General features: G+C 43.7%; 2 protein-coding genes and 1 long non-coding RNA gene across 5 annotated transcripts in view; 2 read left to right on the top strand and 1 right to left on the bottom strand.

Annotated features, from left to right (window-relative positions):
- Positions 1-26,626, top strand: part of SEC23B (SEC23 homolog B, COPII coat complex component) — a 57,119-nt gene that overhangs the window by 29,762 nt on the left and 731 nt on the right. Inside the window, exons 2-20 of one of the 3 annotated variants that reach the window (XM_083827867.1) lie at positions 12,135-12,214; positions 12,435-12,670; positions 13,693-13,750; positions 14,170-14,256; positions 14,464-14,700; positions 15,068-15,153; positions 15,935-16,079; positions 16,612-16,770; positions 17,593-17,708; positions 18,515-18,638; positions 19,118-19,198; positions 19,543-19,632; positions 20,111-20,217; positions 20,394-20,547; positions 21,904-21,981; positions 22,268-22,429; positions 23,230-23,316; positions 24,720-24,875; positions 25,912-25,977. In XM_083827867.1, the coding sequence (XP_083683993.1) occupies positions 12,450-12,670; positions 13,693-13,750; positions 14,170-14,256; positions 14,464-14,700; positions 15,068-15,153; positions 15,935-16,079; positions 16,612-16,770; positions 17,593-17,708; positions 18,515-18,638; positions 19,118-19,198; positions 19,543-19,632; positions 20,111-20,217; positions 20,394-20,547; positions 21,904-21,981; positions 22,268-22,429; positions 23,230-23,316; positions 24,720-24,875; positions 25,912-25,977 (2,214 nt within the window). In that variant the 5' untranslated portion in view covers positions 12,135-12,214; positions 12,435-12,449. Of the gene's footprint in view, positions 1-11,997; positions 12,215-12,434; positions 12,671-13,692; positions 13,751-14,169; positions 14,257-14,463; positions 14,701-15,067; positions 15,154-15,934; positions 16,080-16,611; positions 16,771-17,592; positions 17,709-18,514; positions 18,639-19,117; positions 19,199-19,542; positions 19,633-20,110; positions 20,218-20,393; positions 20,548-21,903; positions 21,982-22,267; positions 22,430-23,229; positions 23,317-24,719; positions 24,876-25,911; positions 25,978-26,626 lie in introns of those variants that run through there. The other 2 variants (XM_083827868.1, XM_083827866.1) reach the window with 2 other exon arrangements.
- On the top strand, positions 108-8,316 carry POLR3F (RNA polymerase III subunit F). The gene is made up of 9 exons (XM_083827869.1): positions 108-254; positions 568-685; positions 2,348-2,415; positions 3,358-3,425; positions 4,190-4,302; positions 4,911-5,054; positions 5,829-5,936; positions 6,660-6,851; positions 7,451-8,316. The coding sequence occupies exons 1-9, from the start codon at positions 199-201 to the stop codon at positions 7,526-7,528; spliced, it is 945 nt and encodes a 314-aa protein (XP_083683995.1). The 5' UTR covers positions 108-198; the 3' UTR covers positions 7,529-8,316.
- LOC310896043 lies at positions 5,061-12,473 on the bottom strand. Its single transcript, XR_014581129.1, has 3 exons — positions 12,334-12,473; positions 10,996-11,074; positions 5,061-5,503 (listed from the first exon to the last, which is right to left on the bottom strand). It is a non-coding gene; the product is annotated as an uncharacterized lncRNA (long non-coding RNA).

Here is a 26,626-nt window from a genome sequence, read left to right as displayed (position 1 = left end):
GGAGCACCTGCCCACCCCGCTCGATCCCTGCCCGCCCCACTCGATCCCTGCGCGCCCCACTCGATCCCTGCCCTCCCCACTCGATCCTCCCCCCCCATGTTACCACAGACGCCACGATCCCGGCCTAGCAACCGCCCCGTCCCGCCCCCCCGCTCCCCGCCCGGCTCCGACGCCATCGGTGCGCGCCGCGGCGGCGCCATGGCGGAGGTGCGGGTGAAGCCGGAGGCGCCCGACCCGGTGGACATCGAGAGCCGGTGAGCGGGGCGGCGGGGCCGGGAGGAGCGACCCGGGGGCCGCAGCTCTCCTGTCTCCCGTCGTTCGGTTCCTAAAGCTGTCTGGTCGCTGCTTGCGCGCCGTCACTTTCCACCCAGGGCTTAGAGCGGCGCAAAACCAAAATGGAGCGAAGTTTGGTTTCTCCGGGGCTTGCCGGAGCGCATAGGCATGACCAAGAAGCATTTCGTCATTGTTTTATCCATGAGCTCTTCTCTTCTTGCCCTTCAATCCCGACCCCGACCTTTCGGATGCGGCAGGATACGGTTTTTAACCTCGCTATTCTCCCCCTCGCAGGATAATCGAGCTGTGCCACCAGTTCCCCCACGGCATCACCGACCAGGTGATCCAGAATGACATGCCGCACATGGAAGCCCAGCAGCGAGCCATGGCCATCAACAGGCTGCTCTCCATGGTAGGCCCCGCGGAGCTCCCCCGTTGCTTCAGGCACCCCGCGCCACTCGTATGGACGGGCTGCGTGGTGGCCGCCGGCTGGGCAGGGCTACCGAGCGGGTCTGGTTGGAGTCAGTGGCGTTTGCTGTAATTTACGGTTGCCATAGCTTCTTTTTGGTTGCTGTAACCACTTAGGGTCTCCATAACCAGTTAAACATACCTCAAAATTTACCATTTCCGCTCTGTAATAGAAAGTTAATGTGCGTATGTCTACTTGTCTGTATAGGTTAGGAAGCTGCCACTGAGAAGTAACACATTAGTCTTCTGAGGTGTGCAGAATCCTTTGCTCTTCCCCCCTATGTATTACTTTCTGTATTTACTATGTAAAATAAAATGCGATACAGTGCTCTTGTATGTAACAGTCAAGTGCAAGTGTAGTTACTGTGGTTCAGCAGGGGGTTAGCCACAGTGATAACAAAGCCTGGTAGGGAATGAACTAGCTAGTGATAAAGAGATGAAAGAATGGATGTTAGCCTATGGTCTTATATGTGAAGCATTTCACCAAACCCCTCATGAAATCCTGAGCTTGTGGATTACTCTGATAATAAGCAGGTGAGACATCTGAGGAGTTTGTTTGCATCTTCTAGAAATTTCCTACATCTTGCTTGGCATTTCCCTTTGTTATCAGGACTCCAGCCTAAGATAAGATTGAGCATCGCAGTCAACTCCTGCTACATGTTAAGGAGTAGATAGGAGCTGTTGAGTTATGGTTTAGTGTGGTATGAACTTCAGTATCAGCTAACCAGACTTCTTAGCTCGGTCCATACTACATGGTTCTGGAAGTAATCTAACCTACCTCATTTTGTTTTTTCTATTTATCAGTATATTTATCAGGACATTGGCTGTGAGCTTTTTTGTTCAATATCTTTTGAATTGGTTGTCCAAATTTCAGACTGAGGCTTCAAAGACAGCTAAGTCTCTAAAACTTGTCTAAAATACATGTCTTGGGGAGTGGGATGTGGGGGGAGATCTAGTAAGTGCCTTATTGGTGGGGGGAAAAACTGTGGTGAGAGATAGGCCTTAATAAGAATCTGGGAGATAAGCTGCGAGTATTTCTTCTGTAGAAAAGCATTGAGAGGGATCATCCTGAAGTGGGAGCTCCATTCAATTACATAATCCAAATCTGGAAGAAACAAGATTGTAACTGTGGGGAAGGGATCAAACAGCAACGGAAAAGCAAACGTTAACTAATGCTGTTATGTGCATGTTCTTGAGCTTCTCTAATTGCTTGCTTCTTTCTCCAAAACAGGAAAGAGGAATTTGCCTGGTTTAGGCATAGCAGAACAAGTCTTTGAACAAGTGTGTGAGAGATGCTAGTAATTCTCAGTCCTGGCTGTCAGTTTTCCAGTGATCTCTACTTAAGCCAAAAAAAAACCCACAAACAACCCCTAACAAAACAAAAACTTTTTTTTTCTTTTCTGATAGCTAATGATAAATGGATACTCATAGGGAAAAAATAGCCTCAGGGGTATCGTTGTGTCCAACAGATAGAAATGTTAAATTTCCTTTTTTTATTCAGAAGTCTTTAATTTTTTTTTTCCTTTACAAGTTAAGGAGACTTTTTGCCACATTCTGAAACAAGCTGTTTGAAGGAGAGTAAATGTGCTGTGTCTGTTTCTCATAGGGGCAACTGGACCTTCTCAGGAGCAATGCAGGTCTCCTGTATAGAATCAAAGAGTCTCAAAATGCAAGGTAAGCCTCACACTTGTTGAATAAATATTTGAACACAATTCTGACGCTTGTGCCTCATTGCTGAGAAGCCACCAAGCAATTTAACATGGATTCTGGAACAGGAATATTACAGAACTTAAGCGTACCCTCCTAAAACAAGTATTTAACTCCCCTGAGCCGAACCTGGAAACTGTTTTAATGGTTTCTCCTAAACAGAGGCTATCATGGAACTCTCCTTGTAATGTGCTAGTGGAGTTCCTGAGCTGTCAAAGCGATCCGTGCAAACAGATGTTTATGTTCAGGTGAAATCCAGCTGAAGTTCGACCATACCATCTGCAACTGTGGTTCTGTGGTCTTCCTCATTGCTCGTGTTGCATGAGCAGTGCTCACATTTATAGAGGTTCCAGGAGACCACTTGATCTGCTGTGCGTGTTCTTCATTTGATTTATTAAAATGTACCTTCAAACCATGTTTTGTGATGACTGTGTAAATATGAGTAAGAGGCGCCAGACTTAATTCTAGAAAGAAATATCCTTCAAAATTATCCTCAACGCAGGCATCTCAACCTCTCTTTACAATGCGTTAGAAAAAGATTGATGAATTCAGGTTTTCTCAGCCCAGTGGAAAAAGCGTGTTTTAGAGGTGGGAGCACTCTGCTACCCATTTGTAGACATTCCTTCCAGAGACAGATTATCCAAATTATGTTCTGTGAGTGTTTGACCTTGTGTTAGTATGTGGCTTTGAATTCCCCATTGTTACGACAAGCTGAGTGACTCCTGCTTACTCACGTTTCTTTTCAAACTGGGTTCTTTTCTCTTTACTGTGGCTTCTCACTGGCAAACTTGGATGGATTGCGTAGATTTTTTCTTTGTGCATTGTGTTTTTTTTATAGTATTTGTTTTCAGTTTAAAACTTTCAAACTTCGGGCCTTTTAAAAATCCTGCTGTCTGTTCTACTTTACAGTAAAATGAAAGGCTCTGACAATCAAGAGAAGCTGGTTTACCAAATTATAGAAGATGCAGGCAACAAAGGTAGTTTAAATAAATTATAACTGTGAATGATACTAACTCTTTTTATGGAGCTGTTCTTGTCCAAACATTTAAATGTTTGTTTAGACAATACAAATATAAAATCTAGAGTGGCCTTAACAAGTGTGTAGCTAATGTTCCCCTTCTTTAAAAGCAAAGAAAGAGACGTTTCTCTAGTAAAATAACAACCTCTTCTGGCTGGCTTTTTGGGGCCTCTTTCAGAATATGAATTATGACTTATTTATGGGACTCAAACTGAGGAATCTGTGCAGAACACTCACTAATTAAAAGAAAACGTGATATCTATATTGGGTTTAACAGCTGTACTGCCAGCAAAAACTACTACTAGTAACCATGCTTTCTTAGCAGTCTTTGCACACTCCGTTTTAGAGATGGCAGATAGAACTGGCTGTACTTTTTGTTGTTGTTGAAGGAAATACTGGTTATCTGAAAAATGCAAGAACATTTACTTGATGTATTCATGTTAGCAGTCAAATGGGGTCTGCATTAAGAGCTCTCAGAGGAGGGGTAAAGGGCATAAGGACACTTTGGTGGCTGTGGCATGTGTTTTGTTTTGGCAGTTGATTTTTGTTCCATCCTCTTCTAACTCTTCCTTTTTGCTGGGAGTCATAGGATCAGGAATACATGCTATGGCTGGCAAGCAAGTCAGGCGATGCTGTGTTGTGATTTTTGGTTTGTGAGTACTTGCAGAAACAAGTGGCTGCTTCTTGTAATTAATTTCTGTTCATTTATCTGTTTTTAAACAGGTATTTGGAGCAGGGACATTAGATACAAAAGTAATCTGCCTTTAACGGAGATCAACAAGATACTGAAAAACTTGGAAAGCAAGAAACTAATTAAAGCAGTTAAATCTGTGGCAGTGAGTAGTTTGTGACTTTTTTTTCACCATTTCAAATGTTAGCTACATGTTTGAACAGGGGACTGGGAGCAGAGAAGCTTTGTTCTGCCACCAGCTTGGTCACTGACTGTGCACTGAGGTTGGACTCTCCACCTTTAGAATGCGTGTTTGAGGTGTGCCAGATATAAGAGGCCATAATGTTTGCTAAATATTCAGCATACTACTAACAAACTGATTAATAATCTAATTAAGTGATAAATACATCAAGTTCCTGTAAAGATACTCTTCTTCTGCCCACCTTTGCCAGTGGAGGGGAATTAGGTTAAAAACTAAACTTGGAGCTCATCTTCAGTGATGTTTGAATTGCGTGTGCATTGTTAGTAGGATTGTCTCTTCTAATGGTATGTTATAAAATTATAACATACATTATATAAAATTAAATATATATCTAAATGTATGAATCTTCTCTTTATGTCCATGTTACCTACGGGTCAAACACATTAATGATAGCTTGAGTCAGCTGGATTTCTGTGCCGTAGATTTTAGGTGTAGTAAACTATTTCTTCTGCGGGAATTTTCTTAAATCTTCCTTTCTCATGGGTTAAGAGCTGTGCACTTTTCTCTAACAGGCATCCAAAAAGAAGGTGTATATGCTATATAACCTGCAGCCTGACCGGTCAGTGACGGGTGGGGCTTGGTACAGTGACCAAGACTTTGAGTCTGAATTTGTGGAGGTGTTAAATCAACAATGTTTTAAATTTCTACAGAGTAAGGTGAGTGCTACCGCTAAACCAATCTTCCATTTGTATCATGCAAGTAATTCTTTTATTTCTAAAACCAGTGATGGACAAGACTTAAGTTTTCCATTGTGTCTTCTGTGTTACCCTTTGTTACAACTGGATCAGCAAATCTGTACTGGATTTTTGTTTGTCACAGCAAGTGTGATGATACTGCATTTTAATAATGCATATTGTTCCACCCTTCACAGGGAATGAAACCTTCTACCTCCAAACTCCAATGACAAGCTAGGCAGAAAATGACACAGGACCAAACAAAACAGCAAAAATTATTATTATTATTTTTTTCGCCCTCAGGGCTGCTCATTTCTGAGAGGCTAAAGGCACTAGACAGGCAGCTGTGCCTGGAAGACTTCAGTCTTCTTTAGTCTTAACTGCAGAATCCTGTTCTCCACTAAGTAAGTCCTAGGCAGATTGCAGCATTTCTGTTAAATAAACAAACAAGGTGATAGGTACAGCAGAAACTTTTCATTGTGGCAACAAAACACCAAACACTGATATTCCTTCATATCAATCTAAATTACCATGCAATTTTACACTAAATGACATAAAATTTACCTTTGGATGTGCACTGCATTATCTCACATACATCAGTCTTGAGGACATAACTGTAAAGACTAAATAAAAAACATGTCCCAGAAATGGTTTGCAAACTAACTTTTATTTTTCAATCTGCCTGAAACTGAACTGTGAAGGAAGCTGTTGTCGATGAGTACTGACGAGAACTTGTCTTTGTTTTTTTTCCCTCAGGCAGAAGCAGCTCGCGAGAGCAAACAGAACCCCATGATACAGAGGAACAGCTCATTTGCATCATCCCATGAAGTGTGGAAATACATCTGTGAGCTGGGTATCAGTAAGGTCAGAACAGATTTGTATTACTTCTCTCAAAATTGTCAGTACATGACTAGGTACAGGAGTGAGGTCCTGCAAATCTGGTAAGGGGCTGATAAGCGCTTTAGTACCCTGCAGTTACTGAAGTGGGGGGTGGGTTTTGCTGCTGTGTTGCTTTTTGAGGAGTGTCAGCGGTGCTGTATGGGATTCCAGGATAGTTCATGCATGTGGGTTTTCAAAGATGTATAAACGTTGGTGTTTACATCCTTGCAGATGGAAACTGGAATGAGTTTTCATTTAATAAACTCACCTGGGATATGTTTTATAATTTCTTTCAAGTTTGCCTATGCACTTCAAACAGCTTTAGAAGGAGAAAACAACAATGCCGTTACTAGTCACCATCAACAGACTATCTTCAGTACTTCTGACTTTTCTTCTTCCACAATTGTTTTGCTGTAAAATTGGACATGTACCATGCTAGGATGATGTAGATACTTGAGGCGCATAGGAAAATCCTTTTTAGCCAGTCAAGACTAGTGTAATCCAAAGGTGCCTGGGAGGAAGGACATGTGTTTGCTTTTCTTTTTGTATCTGCACAGCCCCATGAAGTGCCCAGTAAGAACTGTGTCTTCATCTGGGCTAGGTTAGAACTCCAAGGATTTGGAGTTCTTATGGAGTTTACTCTCATTTTCTTCTTGCAGGACTTACTGGCACGTCCTTTCTGTATTTATTTTACAAATTGTTTCCTAGGTAGAGTTGTCAATGGAAGACATTGAAACCATTTTAAATACACTAATATATGATGGAAAAGTGGAGATGACGATTATTGCTGCAAAGGAAGGGACGGTAGGCAGTGTGGATGGACAGATGAAGTTGTACAGAGCTGTCAGTCCTCTCATACAACCTACCGGGTTAGTCAGGACACCCTGCGGACTCTGCCCGGTAAGTGACAAATTGTGTATGTGAATATGCGGGTGTGTACAAATTTTGGGTACAGTCTTATAAATGGCCAGCCAGTGTAAATCAGGGTTATGCTTGTGAGTGATTCTTACAGATTTCTAAGCTAACTATGCTCATGAGTATCATTTAACATCTTAATGTAAGAGGCAGAGTCTTTAGTTTAGACCAGGATGCCTACTTACAAGCTGTCTCTTTCCCTTACTGTATGTAACAGGGTGCTTTCAAGTCAGCCTGTTCCAAAATATAACTTCTTATCTGATCCCGAGTTTTTCACCTATTTATATATTAACAAGCTAACTTCTGTTTAGCTTTTGGTCTTTTCTGCATGGATCCTGAACTGATACATGGGTGAAACTTGCCAGGCGTGTCTGTTTGCATCATTTACTACAGTGGGGTCTGTTTTGCTTTGCTATGCTCACATTACTCTTCCTCAGTTCTGGTTTTGGACTTCCTATACTTTGTCCTGTGGTAGACTACTGTTTCTCTACTGGGAAAGAAGCAGAAAACACAAGATCATGCTTCTAGTTCAGTCGTGCTTGCTGTACATAATTACTCCACTGACACAGGGCTTTCTTTCCCAGGTTTTTGATGATTGCCATGAAGGTGGTGAGATTTCTCCATCAAACTGTATTTATATGACAGAGTGGCTGGAGTTTTAAGGGGAAAGAAAAACTGTAAACTGGATTCATTCTATATAGCCAAGGTGACAAAGCGGCTTGCTTTTTTAAAAGTGGACTTCTAAATTTGTGAAAAGCTTCAAGACAACTTCAAGTTCCTTCCTTTGTTTTTCAAGTAAACATAAAGCAGCAACACATCAATTACGTGTCCTGTGAGTGGGCTGAAAATCAAACCAGGACTGAAGATCCAAGACTGAAGTGAAAACAGATCCATTCTTGTACAAAAATGTGTGTGACTTGAAAAATGTCATAGAACTGGGTGGTGATGTGTCACTTTCAAGGATTGTGTTGAGTACTCTGCAGACATTTACTTAAAATGAGAGAAAATAAGTCATCAGCCGATCAGAAAAACTTGCTGGTGAGTGTTGCCAAGAATGAGATCCCAAACTTTGTGTTCAGACTAATGCTGCTGATGGAGCTTAAGTCCTAAAGCTGACACTTTTTTTTTTCCCATGAGAGCTACCATCTAATTGGTGGCTAAAAATCTAATGTGGGAAAGATCCTAAATATGTTAAATAGAACTCACTGATTCTTCACCAACTTTCTTACCTGCTAATTTATCATTAAAATGCCGTTTGATTTTTCTTAACGTATTTTTGTGCTTCGTTTTCTCCACTGCTATCATTATCTGGTGATGTATCTGTATTTATTCCTTCATCTGACGGCTAGAGGATCATCTAATCTGTGTTGCTGTGTTCTGGCAGCTGCGTTATGTACACACATGTCAGCTGAAACTGTGATTGTAAGTATTCTGTAAAGATGTATTTTCCAGAAGAGAAACAGTTCCTCTGGGCTGATACTACAGGTACAGGGGAAACTTTTATAGATTGTCTGAATGCCCTCAGGGTTGCAAAAGATGCCAGTGATAGCTGTTTGTACATAAATATGGCCTTGGTTTGTGATCTGAGAAAGGCATGATACTGGCATATCTTCAAAAAGCATGATCTTCTCTTCTTGTGATGTGGAGCCAATTTGTTTCTTGTAAGCATAGCCTCTCTGGCTCCTCTGTGTTTCTCTGGACTGATGAATTGGCAATAACTTATAAATTGTGTTGTAATAAGGCTATTGCCCTTGATGGTAGCCCAAGGCATGCTGGAACATGGATGTGTTCTTTGAGGAAACTAGACACAGCTCTCTACGAATATCTGGCAGCATTAGAGGTGTGATGCTCTTTGGAAACGTGGGTTCAAATCCTCCTTTGTAAGTAAACAGACTTTTGTACCAGCTGTGCTAGTTACATCACCTCTTCCTTAATCTGTAATCGAGCAACATCTTGAGAAGTCGTCTCCTTTTTCGTAAGTTAAAATATTGTGCGTATATGGTACAGCCAGCTCTCTGCCATCCAGAATAACCAGAGGGCTGGGATGAAGTACTCGTGGGCAGGGCACTGTAGATGAGTGAACATTGCAGAGAGCCTGGTCCCAGTACAACTTGTTACCTATGGCTTAGCCGTGCTGGATATCTACACAACCACTCAGTATCTTTGTGTTAGCCTCACAGTGCTGGGAAACGATTAGCGGGGTTGAGCACAACAGTGGACCTGTTGCATCTAGCTATTTTCAGAGCTCTGTCTGAAGATAAGCCCTCCTGGACACCTTGTTGGGAGGGCAATGGTCAAGCAGCTTTGCAGCTGAGTTGTCAGCATGCCAGGAAGTCCGACCACGAGTAGTAAACAGTTGGCTAATATAGACAGATTTTGAAGAACAGCCTACCAAAGTGGGGTGGGAGACTATACCAGTTACTTCAGTACTGTCCAGGAATTTGTCACTTCTAAAAGCGGTCTGGATGCCATAAGGAAGTGTTCGAATCTTGATTCCTCTTTTCCTGCTTATAATGCGGACAGCGGACAGAAGGCTAATGCCCGTAGGTACAGTGCAAGGAATAAAAAAATATGTATTTCCTGTCCCATAAAGGGAAGGTGTATATACTGAGGCAGCCAGGCATGATGTCTTAGACTGGAGCAGACAACTAGAATGACAAGCTGGCACATCCGGGGAATGACTTTGGTGTTAGCTAGTGTGCATGCCCACAGCTGTCTCTTTTGTCATAGTGTTGTCTCTTGCTTGATGTGACAGGGATGCACCTCTATCTACAGAGGCAGAAGTGTTGTCAAAAAAGAGATGTGGGGGTGAGATTATTATATGTTTGTTTTTTCTCTGCTGCCTTTAACCCCTCAGCACACTGAAGCCTGAGAAAAATGCTGCTAACTTCACTGAAAGGAGTCTTAACATAAATGACATCCTTTACGTGGCCAGAGGTAGCTTGACTGAGGTGTGGGGCTGGGATTGCCTTTGTCTTCCTGCTTTCAAAGATGACCTAACACAACAGGGTGTGCATCCTGCTGCTGCAGAGATAACACAAATTGCTTGTGCTCTGCTTCATCTGGAAGATAGCTTTCAGGGAAACAACACGTCCTTATCACGCACGTGTGTCACTTTGTGGTGTGACCATATTCACTGGCAATAAGAAAAAGGACAGAGAGCTTGTTGTCAGTGAACACATTTAGGAAGTGGAGAGCTGGTCTATTAAGCACTTTAAATTCTGACTCATTTATGCAGGGATTATCTGGTTGAGATGTCCTTATCTTTGTGGTCCCCGAACCTTCTTAGCATTGCAGTTGTTAGGAGACTTGTCAAATTTGGAAAAAATATGCCTATAGAGAAAAGTAAAGCAATTTCACTTTCCTATCTGTAAAATAGGAATCTCTGATCTGTCTAAATAAGAATGATCTTTGTCACTAAGGATCTTCATGAACCCGTCTGACCTATCAGCCTGTTTAAAAAGAGAATAAATATCAAAAGGTAACATTATTAGTCTTTTTTCCTCCCAGGCTTCCTTCATTTTTTTCCCCTCTACCTGGCAAAGCTATCCCCACTAAAATGTGGTACGAAATGTAATGTTTTAAGGAAGTCATACTAGCTGCAGTACTGAACACCAAAACATACCACCACCAAACCATCTTACACTGGAAAGCACAAGCTGCTTCTTTCTTTATGTTAGCCTCATAACAAGAGAGCACACTTCAGCAGGCGCACTCGGCTGATACCTCTCACTGCTGTCGGAGGTGTTACGCGTGATGGTTGTTCGTCTGGTGCTGCTCGACCTCCTGTGTTGGGAGAGCTCAGGCCCGTTCCTGTGAGCCCTATGGTGTGCAGCTTGCCAGTGGTAAGCAGCAGTCCCGAGGCAAGTTGGAGGTCACACCCAAATGCCATTTTAACGTGAAATGAAGTGCAGGATTGCTTTTGTTTCCAAGAGAAACATTAACTACAGTGCCAGGCTGTACTGTGAACTGAGAGGAAGTACAGCTGCCAGGTACTGTTTAACACGCCTAGCCTTCACAGTCCAAAGTTTAAAACAATGACAAGCTTAAAGCTTTGATAGTGAAAATTGTGGCTGATTGGCTGTTTGGATTTTTTTTTTTCTTAAATTAATTTGCTTACACATCTCACCTTTACTGGAGGTGGAGTGGTGGTTGTTCGTCTGGTGCTGTTCGAGTGCCATCTGCTGTCTCATCCTGGCATGGCTGCCCTGAGACGAGAAAAAAGAAGTCTTAAACCCTGGCTTGCTGTTTTGCCTCCACAGGCAGAGCAGGTACTGGGGGGGGGGAAACAACACTGAGTGGGGACAGCTGGGTCTCCTATTGCTGCCAAACATTTCATGCTTTGTAACAGGGTGTAGACACCTTAACGCACAGGATCATCTTCCACACCATGCAGACCCTTTCCTTTTTGCTTCATGTAGCTGGAAACATCTGTCAGGGCAATGGGTGGAGAGGCATGCAGCTGTGCTGAGCCCAGGGACAAACATGTCCCACAAGGCGTGCCACGGAGGGTCTCAGTTTCTGCTGAAAACGTTCACTTGCTCCCTCAGGAAGTTGATTAGAATCATTTGGTTTGGAAAAGACTCCTAAGGTCATCAAGTCCAGCTGTTAATTACTGTACTTGGTGCTGCTCTGGAGGTCTGGTGGGTAGGGATGGGAGGAAGCCGAGTTCAAAGTGCTCTCCTCGGGGTTGTTAAACATCGAACAGATGGAGGTTTATACCCCCCCCCCCATCCCTCTATTTTTGAGCTAGCTGATTGCTCCAGGTAAACAGAATGGGAAAATTGTTGCTTGGAGTTTTGGTGGCAGCCTGTGTATAAACACGGGGCTTTAGGATTCTGCTCCGTGTGCCAGATCACGGTACTTCTTAAGTGCTTTATTTAACCTAACTCTGACAAGGTGGGCACAAACCAGCCGTGGAGACAGAAAACAGGAAAAAAAATCCCAACATCTGCAGCGTAACACCAGACGTAAGAGTTCGCGGCAATGTGGAATTTTCGTCATCCCCTCAGCCAGCCCCTTCCTCCTCCGCCCCCCAGCCAACCCCATAGTGCCCGTGAGGGAGTCGACGCTGCCTCCCCCATATTTACTAAGGACACCCCTTTCCTTCCATTCACCCTCTACCCTTAGCCAAGATGGCCTCCTGACGCCGCCGCCGCCACGTTTGGTGTGGTCACCCCTTTCGGAACGCTGTGGAGGGGTGGGGCGGGTGCCCTTAACCAAGATGCCGGCGGGGCGTGCCGGCGCCGCCATCTTGTGTGCGGGCAGGCGGCGTACCGCTGAGCTGGCCTTGCCGGCGGAGCGGGGCCTGCCGGGACCGAGCGGCGGCGGCGGCCGGGAGCGGTGAGGTGCGGGCAGGGCAGGGGGGCGCCGGCCGGGCCCCGGGGGTGGCGGGTGGGCTCCACAGCCTCCTCACGGCCTCACAGCCTCCTCACGGCGACCTCCTCGGCCTCGCAACAACACCCACCTCGCATTCGGGCGTTGGTTGTCAGATTTTCGTCTTTCTGTGCTGTGTTTGCTGAGGTTTTAGACAACCTGCCTGAACGCGCGCTGCTTCGGTCCTTCCAGAGCTGCTGCGGCCCCATGGCGACGTACCTGGAGTTCATCCAGCAAAATGAGGAGCGTGACGGCGTGCGCTTCAGCTGGAACGTGTGGCCCTCCAGCCGGCTGGAGGCCACGCGCATGGTTGTCCCCCTCGCCTGCCTCCTGACCCCGCTGAAGGAGCGTCCGGACCTGCCTCCCGTGCAGTACGAGCCGGTGCTTTGCAGCAGGCCGACGTGCAAAGCGGTGCTCAACCCGCTCTGGTACGTGTTTCTTAGCTGGGGACGTTGAGAGAGACGTTATCCTAATCTCCCTTATTCACCTTTTTCTTAACCTGGTGCTCGTCGGCTTTTTTCGCTTAGTTGTAGTGAGTGTGTTAAAAGCCACGCATGCCTAGCTGGATATGGTAGATGCCAGCTTATAGCTGGAGCTGCCAGAACCTGAGGAGAGAGGGTTGTCTTCAGGAGGGCTGTTAAGCTGAAGGTAACGTGGAAACAGCCAATCCTGTTACCATCCCAGAGAGTTTTGTGGTGGATGATGAAACATAGAACAAAGATAGATGCCAGTTTTACTGATATTGTCCTGTGGGCCGTCGTGTTCATTTGGTTTCCTGCTTTATACACATCCTGTTGGTTGTAGGTCATCTCCGATATGAGCGTCTAGGTTTTCTTCGCAGTTTTGCTAAGAATTTAAGATGAAATCTTTGTCCCGAAATCATGCGGTGATTATGTTTACTTGGAGCATAGCATCGGGCTGAGGAAAAAGGAGGGAAACTAGTTAGAGGAAGTAGGAAGACATCAAGCCCATGAAATAGGAGTGTGGCTAGGCTTTACTGCACTAGCAATTATTGTATGTATTGGGCTGAGAAGAGTAAACTCCTTGGTGCAGTTTGTTCTGTGTTTGTACAGGATGTGGGTGGGTGGCTTCTGCTGCTCTGTGACTGGAGCGCTTGTGTACTGCAGCTATACAAACAATAGGATCACTGAGATAGGCCCAAGCATAGCAAAAGAATAATAAGATGTAAACTTTTGCCTACCAAAGCCAGAGCTTCGGAGAGCTGTTGGTGGTCCCTCGTGCTGACAAGCCTGGAAGCAGACAGGCTGGCTGAGGTAACAGTCTTTCTGGCATTAGAACAAGAGTCTGAATCCCTCCAACCCTGTCATTGGAGCTGTAGTGTCTGGTATTTTGTTTCTTCTTCGGCGCTGTGAAGCAGCGTAGGTAACTGTGAAGCTGGGTTGTAAGATTGTTCCTACAGTTATACTAATGCCTCACCTTTTCCCTGCAGCCAGGTTGACTATCGGGCCAAGCTCTGGGCTTGTAACTTCTGTTTTCAGAGAAATCAGGTATGTTGAAAAAAGCCTCAGCCGTTCTATGTTTTCGGTGAGCGTTTTATTGATGGCCTCCCCTGGCAAAGGATGTTAAAAAGAGCAGAAATTCCACCTCTCTAGGTTTCATCTCTTGGCCTTTTTCCCTTAATGAACCCAGGACAGAGTACTTGTTAATGAGCCTGTTTTATGTGACATTTTGCCTTTTGCTTACAGTGGAATGAGTAAGTGCTGTCTGTACTGCTGGCCGCTGTTGTCTGTGCTTAGGAAAGCAGCAATACAGGGCTCTTGTCATGAATTAATCAGGTTGGCATGGTGGTAGTAAATAAAAAGTTGAATAACCACATCACAAGCAGGGCAGCCTCTGTACTGCAGAGGAGGGCCCTACATTTCTGCCCGGCAAATTCCTTGTCCTAATTTTTGGTTCTGTTTTTCAGTTCCCTCCAGCCTATGCAGGCATATCTGAAGTCAATCAACCAGCTGAGCTTATGCCTCAGTTTTCAACAATTGAATATATCGTGCAGGTGAGTCATAGGCAAGTTTGCAGCCCCCAGAGCTGTCTTGTTTGTGATATCTTCTGTATGTATTTGTTTTAATTAAGATAACGGAAATAAGTGTGACTTATATAAGATGCTTAAGATAGGGCTCATTTTATTCTTTGACTGGAGTCATGATAATAAGTGTCATCGAGCATATGTACGTGCCTAGTAAACCCATCTCTTTCCGCCTAGCGAGGTCCACAGACACCGTTGATCTTCCTGTATGTTGTTGACACGTGCTTGGAAGAGGAGGACTTGCAGGCACTGAAGGAGTCCCTGCAGATGTCCCTGAGTCTGCTGCCTGCTGATGCTCTGGTGGGGCTTATCACTTTTGGCAGAATGGTCCAGGTTCACGAATTGAGCTGTGAAGGGATTTCCAAGAGCTACGTCTTTAGGGGCACAAAAGACCTGACGGCTAAGCAAATACAGGTATGTCCTGCCAACTGTTAGGCCAGTGGCTTGTTCCTGTTAGCTCTGTTGACACCACTGCTGTCTTTCAAGCTCTGAGGGAGGAAGGAAGGTTCAGTGCTCTTTGTTATGCCATTACCTTCCTAGTGCCTCTACTGTCTTTTTGTCATTGCGAATGTTTAGAAGCTTGTCCAAGGTAGATCCATCATGCAAGATATAAAAAATCTATTGATGATTTCTTAATGGGGATGTAAAGATTTGTTATTTCACAGTTTTTAATTTACTTAGTGCCACGGCACTGCAGGCCATGGTCTATATTGCTTGACAACAAATAATGTTTAGTGTTTGAATATTACACCTCCTCTACCTCTTTTTTCCTGTTCCGTAGGATATGCTTGGGCTTTCAAGGCCAGCTGTCCCCGTTCAACAAGGAAGACCTCTTCAGACTCAGGAGCAACCTGCTATTTCAAGCAGGTAAGTGCTTCATCAACACAGCAGAAGAGCAGGGAAGATGTTCTATGACCCTTTGGGATCACACTTCTAAACCTAGGTTTCTTAAGAGGAACTTTTGTAAGGAGACTTAAATGGTATTGTCTTGTCACAGTTACTTCCCTCTGTCATGGGATATGTATGGATGGGATTTACTAGAGCAATGCCTTATACTTCTGTAGTATCTTGGTTTTGCAGTTGCAAGAATGTAATTGCCATTTGGGCTGGATTTCTACTTGAAAAGCGTAAGGTAGCAGCCTTTGGAATGCATATTGTTCAGGGGTTGTATGTGTTTAGAGCAAGGGTCTTTTGGTTCACCGGCCAACAGGGACCTTGTCTGAGTAACATTTCTACCTGTCACCTTCTATTCCTTGCCTAATCAAGTCCAAAAAAAGATTGGCAGGCAGGCAGTGACCGTGAACAATGAAGCTGTATTTGCCTTTGTTGAATACAGTGTTTTCTTCCTCAGCTCCTCTTTTTCAATGTGTTTTGGTATACAAAATCACCATTGAAGCCCCTTTCCTATGCTTCGTGTGATTTTTGCTTTCTCCTTGGTTCCTGATGACTTGCTTTGGTCAGTTCTTTTATTTTGCCCGGGCCTGTTATCTAGGAAAGTTTGTACATGAAGGAGTGTGCCACATGACTTTTTGCTTCTGATAACTCTGTCTCAGCGCAATTTAAGCGTGCTAGGAACAGAGGCACTTTTCTTCTCTTAAACTGAAAGGATTTGTAAGCAGGAAAACATTTCATTTTATTTTTTTTTCAGGTTTCTGCAGCCAGTTCATAAGATTGACATGAATTTAACAGATCTCCTGGGAGAACTGCAAAGGGACCCGTGGCCAGTGACCCAGGGAAAGAGGCCTTTACGTTCCACTGGAGTAGCTCTTTCAATTGCTGTTGGCTTGTTAGAGGTACTCTAACTGCTGCTGTTTCTTCGAGATGAGCTGTCTTTGCTGAGACACGTGCAGGCCTCAGTCCAGCTTGGTTTGCGTCCCCTTTACGTTGGGATGCAGCGGTGCGTTTTGTCTTTACTGGCATTTGACAAGAGTTAACACCAGCTGGTGTAGAGTGGGCTGGGAATTTACATCTAAATGTAAATTACATTACAGAAGATGCAGGTGTTTAAAGGTCTCTGATCCTTGTGCATATGGCCACGTGGAGTTGCTTGCATGTACTGGGTTTATCCGAGCGTCATCTGAGATATATGTAGAAAGAACAGAAACTGCCTACTTCCTGTTGTGAAGCTTCATGTAGCTTGAGCCTAAACCAGAGGGTGCCCGACAGGAAATGCACTGCTGTTTGTCAAGGCTGCCTCTGACAGCGATGGGTTCCTAATGATATTGCAGAAGAGCAAGCAGATGCTTCTCTAAAGAAAGTATTGTCCTTTTTAAACACCCTCTTCCTCTCCCTGCTCTCTAATGTAAGGCCTTATTTTTATTTTAGGGCACGTTTCCAAACACAGGGGCCAGAATAATGCTGTTTACAGGTGGGCCACCAACGCAAGGACCGGGCATGGTGGTGGGAGATGAACTGAAGACACCCATTCGTTCGTGGCATGACATAGAGAAGGACAACGCAAGGTTCATGAAGAAGGCCACCAAAGTAGGTGCTGGTGTCAGCTGGGGGCAAAGGCACACGCAGCAGCTTAGGCGTGTTGCATGGCATGGTGTGTTTAAAGACAAAAACAGCGTTCTGAGTGTTGGGACATGACACAAACCCATGTAGACAGCTGCCCAATATCCTTCTTCAGGGAGCAAACATCTTACTTTCTTGCTATGGGAACAGTCTGTCCGTTATATAACACATACAACACACATATATTTGTGTGTGTCCATGAAATGTACGAGTCTTTCTGTGTGTTAAGGTCAAGGGAATGGTGAAAGAGACTTGCTGCCAGTTACTTCTCCGGCCTGGTGTTGTGCCTTCTCAGAGAAGTATTTCAGTGTTATTTCCTAGCTGATGGTGGGTGGAGAGCTTTGTATCTTCTTCAGGGAAGAGGGGAAAATAAAGCCTGTTCTCCCAAGAACTGGTAGCTTCCACAAAGGGTCCTTTATCTCCTGACATATGAAAGAACAGTCAAAAATTCAGGCATGAGATGTGCCCGGCAGCTTAGAGGAAGCAGTATCATACGTGTCCTCTTTACTATCATCTAGAAACCTTTGAATTTCTAGTATGTTATCACTGATAGAGTCCGTGCTTGGATGAGGGTAGCAGTTCATGTCTTCTCTGTACCTGTGACTTGCAATTCAAGCTTATCCAGGGAGGGAGAAGTGTGCTCAGGCAGAGAGCTGTTTACCTTTTACAGTGCTGGTATTGGCTTAGTTTGTGCTTTGTGCTTCAATGTGTTGTCCTTGGCCGGAGAGCAGAAGAAACGTTGCCTGATGCAGCATCCTCAACGCTGTGTGCGTTGTCTCTTCTCCCCAGCACTATGAGACTCTGGCCAACCGCACTGCAGCCAACGGGCACTGCATCGACATCTACGCCTGCGCCCTGGATCAGACCGGGCTGCTGGAGATGAAATGTTGTGCAAACCTCACCGGGTATGTTCACAGCAGGAAACACAAAGGTGGCACCTGCACTTTTTTGGAGGGGGAAAATGGCTCAGAAAGCAGTTAGTTTGCTATCAAGAGGAAAGGGAGAGATTTTTGTCGTTTTATTCTAAACTGTGGTTTGAATTTGCCAGGAGTTATATGGCAAACATCCCCTGATCCCAGTCCACATTTCTGAAGTCTCAAAGTAGCACATGAATTAACACTGCTGGTAGAAAACTTGATGTCCTGCTTTTGAGAAAGGTATTCTAAAGCATGGTGCAACATGTCTTTTGCAAATGCCTTTTGCCTCCTTCAAACGCCTTGGCAGGTAACCAGCGCCCTTCACAGAATTGATGGGATGCAGATTCCATGCACTGTGGTGCGTGCATGACTGAAGCACCATCAGAAGAGCAGAGCTTCAGGCACGGAGGGCAGAAGCTTTCTTTGTGTGGGCAAGATTTTCTCTGCTTAACAGTTCATTTTGCTTTCTCAGGGGGAGTAGGCTGAGCAGAGTTCTCTGGGTTGAGATATTTGTAACCCCTGGAACATGAGCATTTTTAAGGCAGCTGAAGGGATGGCAAGATACACAGTTGAGAAAGCAAGCTGGCAAAGACGGAGCATTAGCTTGTCTGGCTTTGGAGGCATTCATTAATCTGTGTTCTCTAATACGAATTCTACCTATGCAAACGCATGCTTTTAAAACAGTTTCTGCCCGTGTTTGCATGCATGAGAGTTGGGGAGGGGTGTATCCTTTGTGATTTACTTCTAGTTTCTAATTGTTTCAATTTCTTTTTATCTTTTTATTTTCCTCTTAGAGGACACATGGTGATGGGAGACTCCTTCAACACTTCTCTCTTCAAGCAGACCTTCCAGCGCGTTTTTAACAAAGGGTTCAATGGGGACTTTCGGATGGCTTTTGGTGCAAGTTTGGAAGTGAAGGTGAGAGTTCAGTTAAATTGGCTGACGTCAATGGGAAAATGCAAGTGCTGTTGATTGGAAAAGTTGATTAAGTATCTGTGTTGTAGAATTTTCTATGTGTTTGAGGTCAGCTGAAGTGCCTGTTTTGGAAGAAGTACCATAACGGATTGAGTGGAGGGATTTTTGTTTGAAAGCTTATTAATTTTTTTTTTCTTTCTTAAAAGTAAAATTCTGAACTTTGCTTTTCCTCATTCAGCAAGTAACATTTCGTACTCTCTCATGGTGACTATGGATATATCTCCACTGTTAAGAGTACCTACGTGGCCACATTTTATGTTCACTAGCTGTAGCAGTAGGTGACCTGGGAAGGTACTCAAAGATGCTTTTCCTGGTAGCCATGTACGTTCAATTTATGATAAAAGCTGAGCAGCTGATTCAGTCTGTGTATGTTCTGTTCTACTAACTTTTTTTTTTTGAAAACTTTTTTGACCTTGTTCTAGACCTCTAGGGAGCTGAAAATTGCAGGAGCTATTGGACCATGTGTATCCTTGAATGCTAAAGGACCATGTGTTTCTGAAAATGTAAGTTTCCAATATGGAAAAACAAAACAAAACAAAACCAAAAAAACCATACTGAAGTAGGAAACTGCAAAATTTCTGGCTAGACCTACAGGTCAGCTAGAATGTGAGAGTTTTCAAGAAGAGCGATTTGGAAACATCCCCAGGAAAAGGCATTTTTTCCTAGATTAAGTTCTTGCCCTGTAAAAATCTCCTTGTAACCGCATGCCCTTCAGTAACTTAATCCATACCCAGAAGATGAGAAATGCAGAAGGACTGCCACGACTTGTATCTCTGATCGGAATTTAACGGCTTGCCTTACCCACTGCCAGAGACAAAAAGGCTCTTTTCTCTTCAATTCTGTGCAGGAACTTGGAATTGGAGGAACATCTCAATGGAAAATTTGTAGTTTGGATCCCAGCACAACTCTGGCCATTTACTTTGAAGTGGTAAATCAGGTCAGCCCTTGTTTTTCTCTTTTTAGTCTTCATTTTTACAAGCTGAGTAGTTGTAACAGGGCCAGGAAATGAAATGGCATTGCTTGTGTTGTCGATGGATGGTTGTAAAGTGCCAAAGTAATTTTCTTAGAGGTTGTTTCCATGTGCATAAATTGCATGACGTTTTTACTTTGTACAAGAACTGCATTCTTTCTTCTTGTCTTCTTCTGATGGCATTCATTTGCAAAGAAGAAATAGTCTTTTTGCTATTAGGTGCTCTGGAGAATAAAAGGACAATTGCTTTCAAATTCTTGGAGAATTGATCCTCTAAGTTGTAATATGAGATGGCTCACAAGCAGATGTTTTTCTCTTCTCTTGTCCATCTCAAGCTTGAACTTATTCTACGATTATTCAGTTGATGCCCTGGAGTTGTTCCTGTAGTGTACAGAGCTATGGCAAAGGCAGCCTGTATTGAAGGCTTACCTTATTTCATTTGCAGCACAATGCACCGATTCCTCAGGGAGGCCGAGGGGCAGTGCAGTTTGTCACTCAGTATCAACACTCCAGTACACAGAAACGCATTCGTGTCACCACCATAGCCAGAAAGTGAGTATCTCGTGCCAGTTCTTTGGCAGAATGGCAGAAACTTCAGCACAGTCTGTGCTGGAATTGCTTTAGCCTTTTATTGCATGCATTGGCCACAAGAGTATTTGGCACGGGGGAATAAATCTGGTTTGGGTTTTGCTGAAGATGAATGCACTAACCCTTTACTAATCCTTCAGCTGGGCAGATGCACAGAGTCAACTCCAGCACATAGAAGCTGCGTTTGACCAGGAAGCAGCTGCTGTGCTGATGGCGCGACTAGGTGTGTACAGAGCTGAATCTGAGGAGGGACCTGATGTCCTGCGGTGGCTGGACAGGCAGCTGATCAGACTGGTAAGACCAGTAGGCTGCGGTTGAGTGCAGTCTTAATTCAAATAAAAGTGGTCTATTGGAATGAAAACACCATTCTTTTTCCAGGTTGACTTGTTTCATTGTGTTCTGATCACAGTCCCATAGTTGTAGTATGTGATATTTGGAAGACGATATGATTGGTAAATTTGTGGTGGGTTAGGTAAGCATCCCATTGTGCTGAAAGGGCCAAACCTGAGATGAAAGAAGTGATAGTGGAACCACGATAATGCAGGTGGGAAGGGACCTCTGGAGGTCTCAACACCCTGTTCAAGCAGGGCTAGTTTTGTATTGCAGCAGGTTGCTCTGGGTCTTGTTCACGTGAGTTTTGAAGATCTCCAAGGATGGAGGTTGTCTTGCTTCTTGATAGCCTGTTTCAGTGATTGATTGCAGTTACTGTGACTTACTACTTTTTGCGGTCAGAATTTCCATTTCTACAGCTACCCATTAGGTAGTTGCAGACAGCACAGTATGACCCCAGATCCCACTTCACTAGGCTGAACAAACCCAGCTTCTTCAGCCTCTGTTCCTGCATTGGGTGCTCCAGCCCCATCTGCTAGGCTCACTTCAGTACGTCTTCTTATGTCTTGCACCGGGAAGCCTCAAACTGGACCCAGCATTCAGATGGGCTCTCACCAGTGCAAACTTGAGAGGAGTTGTCACTTCCCAGCTAATGGCATTGTCCTGTGTCCTCATAATGTCTCTTTCTTCAGATTCCACAGGCTTAAGCTGCCTTAAACCAAGTCAGTTCCAGCTTTTTCTGAACACCTGTGCAGATTTGATACTAACAGTTATGGCACATCAAAAACTGAAAAAAAACAGCCAGTGTCAGATAGGAATTTGAGTACTGAAACACACATGGGCATGCCACATGCTGAAATGGTTGTGGAGTCATTTATAGTTGATAAAGAGGTTTTAAATTGATAAATTTTGGTAAGGATGCTTCTTATTTTCAGTGAAGCAGTTAGTGAAATTCCAGTTTGCTGCTGCTCTAGAAGGAAGCGGAGTTGATGCTGAAGTGTTTCGTAGTGTACAAAGTAGCTAAAGTGTGATGTAGTATTCCTGATCCAATGGAAAAATGGATGGTACTAGAAGCACTATTTCTTTCATTCTTAGATAACTTTGAATCTAGATTCAAAATTCTAGATTTTTCTTAGTAAGTCGTCATTCTCATTCCAGTTAGATAAAGAAGTCACTGACATATGTAACAAATTTAAAGGGTATTCTTATTTTACTTCTTGTTGTTGCATTCATGACTTGGTTGCTCTGTTTAAAAACATGTTATTGCTGACGGATGTGTGTGAGGGAGAGATAACCAAATATGCATTTTGCTTCCTACAGTGTCAGAAATTTGGACAATACAACAAAGATGATCCCAACTCCTTCAGATTGTCGGAATCATTTTCTTTGTATCCCCAGGTAAGAATTTATCTTCTTGGAGCTCTGGGAAAAGTGTGCAAGGGTGAGTGAGAGCGATGATAAAGCATCTAGTACCATCCCTCAGATTCACGAGGGAAGGAACAGATGCTTTTTGAATTTGGTGGGCTGGTCCTGTGGTTGAGTGCTGCAAATGACTGGTAATGAGGAGTTCACTGGGATATTTTTTTTCCAAAGAATTTGTTGTTCACGTATACAAATTTCTGAGTACAGAGCTTTCAGCGTGACCTTACTGACACTTCTCTTCTTGCTGATCTTTCTGTTGCAGTTCATGTTCCATTTGCGACGCTCCCCATTCCTGCAGGTCTTCAATAACAGTCCAGATGAATCTTCTTATTACCGTCACCACTTTGCTAGGCAAGATTTGACCCAGTCTCTCATTATGATCCAGCCCATCCTTTATGCTTATTCTTTCCATGGACCTCCTGAGGTAAGCCTGTGTTTAACAGAAAGAGGTGGATCAAACCACGATAACAAGCATTCAGTCAGAATAATAATAGTTCGTCAAAAAGGCCCCTGTGTATTTTTTTAATCGAGGTAATTACTAGGGGGTGACTTGGGATGATGTAAAATATACATTATATTTTCAGTTGGCTTTCTTTCAGTATGTAAATCATACTTTCAGTAGGCTTTTAAAACGCACACGCATACACAGCAAAGAAAAACCACCAAAAACCGAACACCTGGTGAATCTTGAAGCTCTCGGTAGCGCTTCTGTTTCTCTGCCAGAGGCTGCCTCCTCTACTGTGTAAGTCAGCAAGCTTCAGCCTTGCAGGTCATAATCTCTCACCAGCTGCTTGTTTTCAGCTGTTTATGCAGCACTGTTAAACTGCTGCACAAACTCTGACAGCCACCTTGAGTGGAGTGTGTCTGGCAGGAAGGAAATACAGAAGCTGCTGGAGTAACATTTTAAAACATTCTTGGCAGCGTTTGCCAGAGTCCATGTATTTTTTTTTTTTTTGAAACTTTTGCTCAAGATCACTTCAAACTAAATTTGATAGCCAGAGAAATTGCTTTCACACGCATTTCATAAAGTAGCTGAGGACCTGCTGCTCCATTCAGTGCTGCCCCAGGAGGCTGATGGTGCTCTGCAAGGCATTCTCATGGGCTGAGCAGCCCTCGACAGTCTCCTCTGTACAGGCGTGGCTGAGCAAACTGTTCCCCCCCAGCTGTGCAGGTTAATACAGTTCTGAGGGCGCAGTAGCGACTGACCTTCTTTGTTTTCTGCAGCCGGTGCTTTTGGACAGCAGCAGTATTCTTCCTGACAGAATCCTATTGATGGATACTTTCTTCCAGATAGTTATTTACCTTGGTGAGGTATGGTGAAATGCATTCTCGCTCTCTGTTTGCACTCTTCCTCCTGCCATGCAGGCAAACAATGTCACTGTTAGTACAAAATGAACCGCTTTGCTAGCGTAACAACATCATATACGTGTTGCCAGTTGTAATGCACAGAAACCCTACAGGAGTAGCTAAGGGTGTGTTCTGCAGTGAGCAATTGCTGTCATGTTAGCTTGGTAACGCAGGTGAACTTTTCTTGTCGTGACTGGAAAAGGCCAGAGAAAGATGAAACTCAGCATGGCAGAGGGAGCTGCAGTTTGTTTCGTCAGATACACGACATAGTTGGTTACTGGGTTTTGACACTAAAATACTGCTGCTCTGAAAGAAATCAGTTATGAATTTTGCCGGTTTCTGTTTGTAAATATTGGATGTTCTCGAGGTCTGCTCCTGTATTCCTTCCATCATCACTGACATAAGCACTTAGGTGCAGGCTACTTCTGAACCTTCAGACCAATATCCAAAGCTGGCTTGTTCTCCTCTTCTTTCTCTGGCAGTGTCCCTTTTATGCCTTTTTAATTCCCCTCATATCCTTTCGGTCCTGCCTGGGGAGTAGTCCACATGCAGTTTCTTCTACCTAAACACGAGATCGAACTGGAATTTAAATGAACTCATCTTTGCTTATGGTCAAACATTCCTATTAGTGAATTTTTTTGGAGGTGTCTTAACTCTTCCCTTCATTTTCGAACTGAGCTATTGATATTTAATGACTGTTAATAGAATGCTTAAATTTTGGTATGATAGCTTGCAGCAGCTCCATTATTGGCTCCCAACATTCCTCCACGTAGTGTTTGTTCTCTCTGAGAAGAGAGCAGGGATATGTGAGTGACATGAGCAGGAGTTGAATGGTGGAGTCAACAACGATAAATCTTCCGAAGTTACCTTAACCAGTGTCTCCATATCTCAACTGTTGTGAAGTAACACACTCAGCGGCTGGGTAAAATTAGACAAAGGAAGAGTGAGGTGTGTGATCTGCCTATGTATGGAGCAATTGTCAGTTAGCAGTGTCACTTGAAAATAGCGTATTACGATGGCTGCTCCATTTAAATCAAATTTGAGTCAAATTCAAAATGTCAGTGATTTTATAGCTGCTTGGTACTTTTATGTCAATGCAGGCTGAAACATAATGCCTTGAAGTTTTCTTTGAACAAATTGTTCTTGTATTGCACAGACTGCTACCCAATTTTGTGTTGAGTGCCTTTTCTTAAATTAAGGAACAGACAGAAACTAAACAATATTATTGACAGAACAGTGAAAGCTTGTTTGTCCCGTGTTCCGTAAGCAGAAGCATGTGTAATGTTCTACTGCCTGAAGAAGCCCCAGTTAAAAAGGGGAGGCTTGTAGACGTCTCTACCACTTTTTAATTTCTTCCCTGTCAACAGACTATTGCACAGTGGCAGAAAGCTGGTTACCAAGACATGCCTGAATATGAAAACTTCAAGCACCTGCTGCAAGCCCCACTGGATGATGCCCAGGAAATCTTGCAGACTAGATTCCCAATGCCACGTTACATCCACACGGAACATGGGGGCAGTCAGGTAAGGAGGTTTATTCAGGAACTCTTTCTGTTGAATAAAGCAAATACCTGTCTTTTCCTGCTTTACGAAAGGGGTGGTTTTGTAAGTTAAATACAGTGATAATTTAGCCTTTAAAAGTACAGAGCTTATAGATTTTCTCATGAGCTCTTACTGCCACTTTTTTCCTTTAATAAGCCAGTCACTCTCTGGATATGCTTTTGAAATCTGAGGATGGAAGGTGGGGGGAAAAAAAGCTTAAATATATTTATTTATTTCCCAAAGAAAAAGTGGGAAATCAGTGACTTGGCTCCGTAATCTAAACTTACTCAAGACAGGGAGTGCGGTTAGTTTGCCATGACCATAAGTCACACTGAATGATTGAACATCTGTTCCTTTATTCTTGGATGCCAGATGAGGATATAAAATAGTTCCTATTTTTTTTCTTTCTGGAATTGCAGTAGTTCAGTGCTTGTCTCTGGCTGGGTGGTTGTCTGTAGGAGTGAAGAGGCAGGAATCGGTAATCCAAACCAGAATTTTGGTGTTAATTTCTGATATTATGAGTGTTACCCTGGTTCTCCATTGACCTCTTTTCTACGGTGCAGATGGGGACTTGCAAGGGATGCAGCTGGTGACGTGGCTGTGTCACGTGGAACCAGAGCTGCCCTGCCAAGCAGGCACCGCTTGCTGCAGCAGAGATATGTCCCTTGGACAGACCTTCAAGGTGACGTCCTCCCTTTCAAAATGGAGGTGCCCATGGGGAACTGCCACCACCTGGTGGTAAACTCCCTTCCCTGCTGTTACTTTGTAGATAATGCAATCAGCAGAACTTGCTGCTCTCTTTTTGAGACAACAGGAAAATGCCCCAAGTTTTAAGTTCAGTAAAATTGTCTGTGGAGCAGGGCTATTTCTGAACTTCAAACCTGTTTAAGTTAAACTAGCACATTGCTTGTAAAAGCAGAGGAAAATCACTATTCATGTATCTAAGGTCGTAAGTCTTATGAGAGTTGACAAGTCTGCCATTTTGTAAAAACAGTTTTCCCATGTTTTGTTTTAATAGGCCCGGTTCCTCTTGTCTAAAGTGAACCCTTCACAGACCCACAATAACCTCTATGCATGGGGCCAGGTAAGCAATGGAAGAGCTGCTTATGTTTGGGAATGCTGTAAAATGTACATCTACATATTTGTCTGCATAGGGGCAGTCCTGCTTCATCACATGGTATTAGGCCACAAACTGGTTCTATTTGTCCTGCTCTTACCTAATGGCTTTTTGCAAGACATCTGTGCTTGGATTTGAAAATTTTACAGTGAAAATTTTACAGTACAGTTCTTTATGCTGCAAAGTACAAAGAAGCAAGGTTACTTCTATGCACCAAAGGATTTATGATGGAATTACTGGTTGAAATTGTAATAGCAGTGCTTTTGCCCCTTTGATCTCCCTTCCTCTCACGTAGCTAGCTACTTGTGTAGGGCACAGACCAGGAGAGTGTATTTGGTGGCTGCTACTGATGGATGCAGCTAAGTTGATACGGGAACTCCTACAGGTTCTAGATGACCTGACATAGAAATTTGTTTTCACCATTTGCTATAACTCTGATGTAAAACCCTTAGGACATAGTGTATTTGTTCTTTTGGAAAAAGTAACTAGCATATGGATACATATCTAATTTTTCTGCAAATAACAGGTATTTACATTTTTTATCTTGTTTGTGTAGAGCTTTGGGCAGAAAACTTCCTATTGCTTTAGAAAGAAGAGACATTTTTGCTGTAGCTGC

This window comes from Anser anser, assembly GCF_964211835.1.
Source record: "Anser anser genome assembly, chromosome: 3".
Taxonomy (NCBI): domain Eukaryota; kingdom Metazoa; phylum Chordata; class Aves; order Anseriformes; family Anatidae; genus Anser; species Anser anser.
The sequence above is the reverse complement of the archived record's forward strand: the minus strand, read 5'-3'. Positions and strand labels throughout refer to the sequence as shown.

Bases quoted from the DNA above. Each gene is read 5' to 3' on its own strand.
- POLR3F (XM_083827869.1), top strand. From the start codon at position 199: ATGGCGGAGGTGCGGGTGAAGCCGGAGGCGCCCGACCCGGTGGACATC. The intron at 2,416-3,357 runs GTAAGCCTCACA...TCTACTTTACAG, and splicing joins AAAGAGTCTCAAAATGCAAG to TAAAATGAAAGGCTCTGACA. The intron at 6,852-7,450 runs GTAAGTGACAAA...TTTCTTTCCCAG, and splicing joins CACCCTGCGGACTCTGCCCG to GTTTTTGATGATTGCCATGA.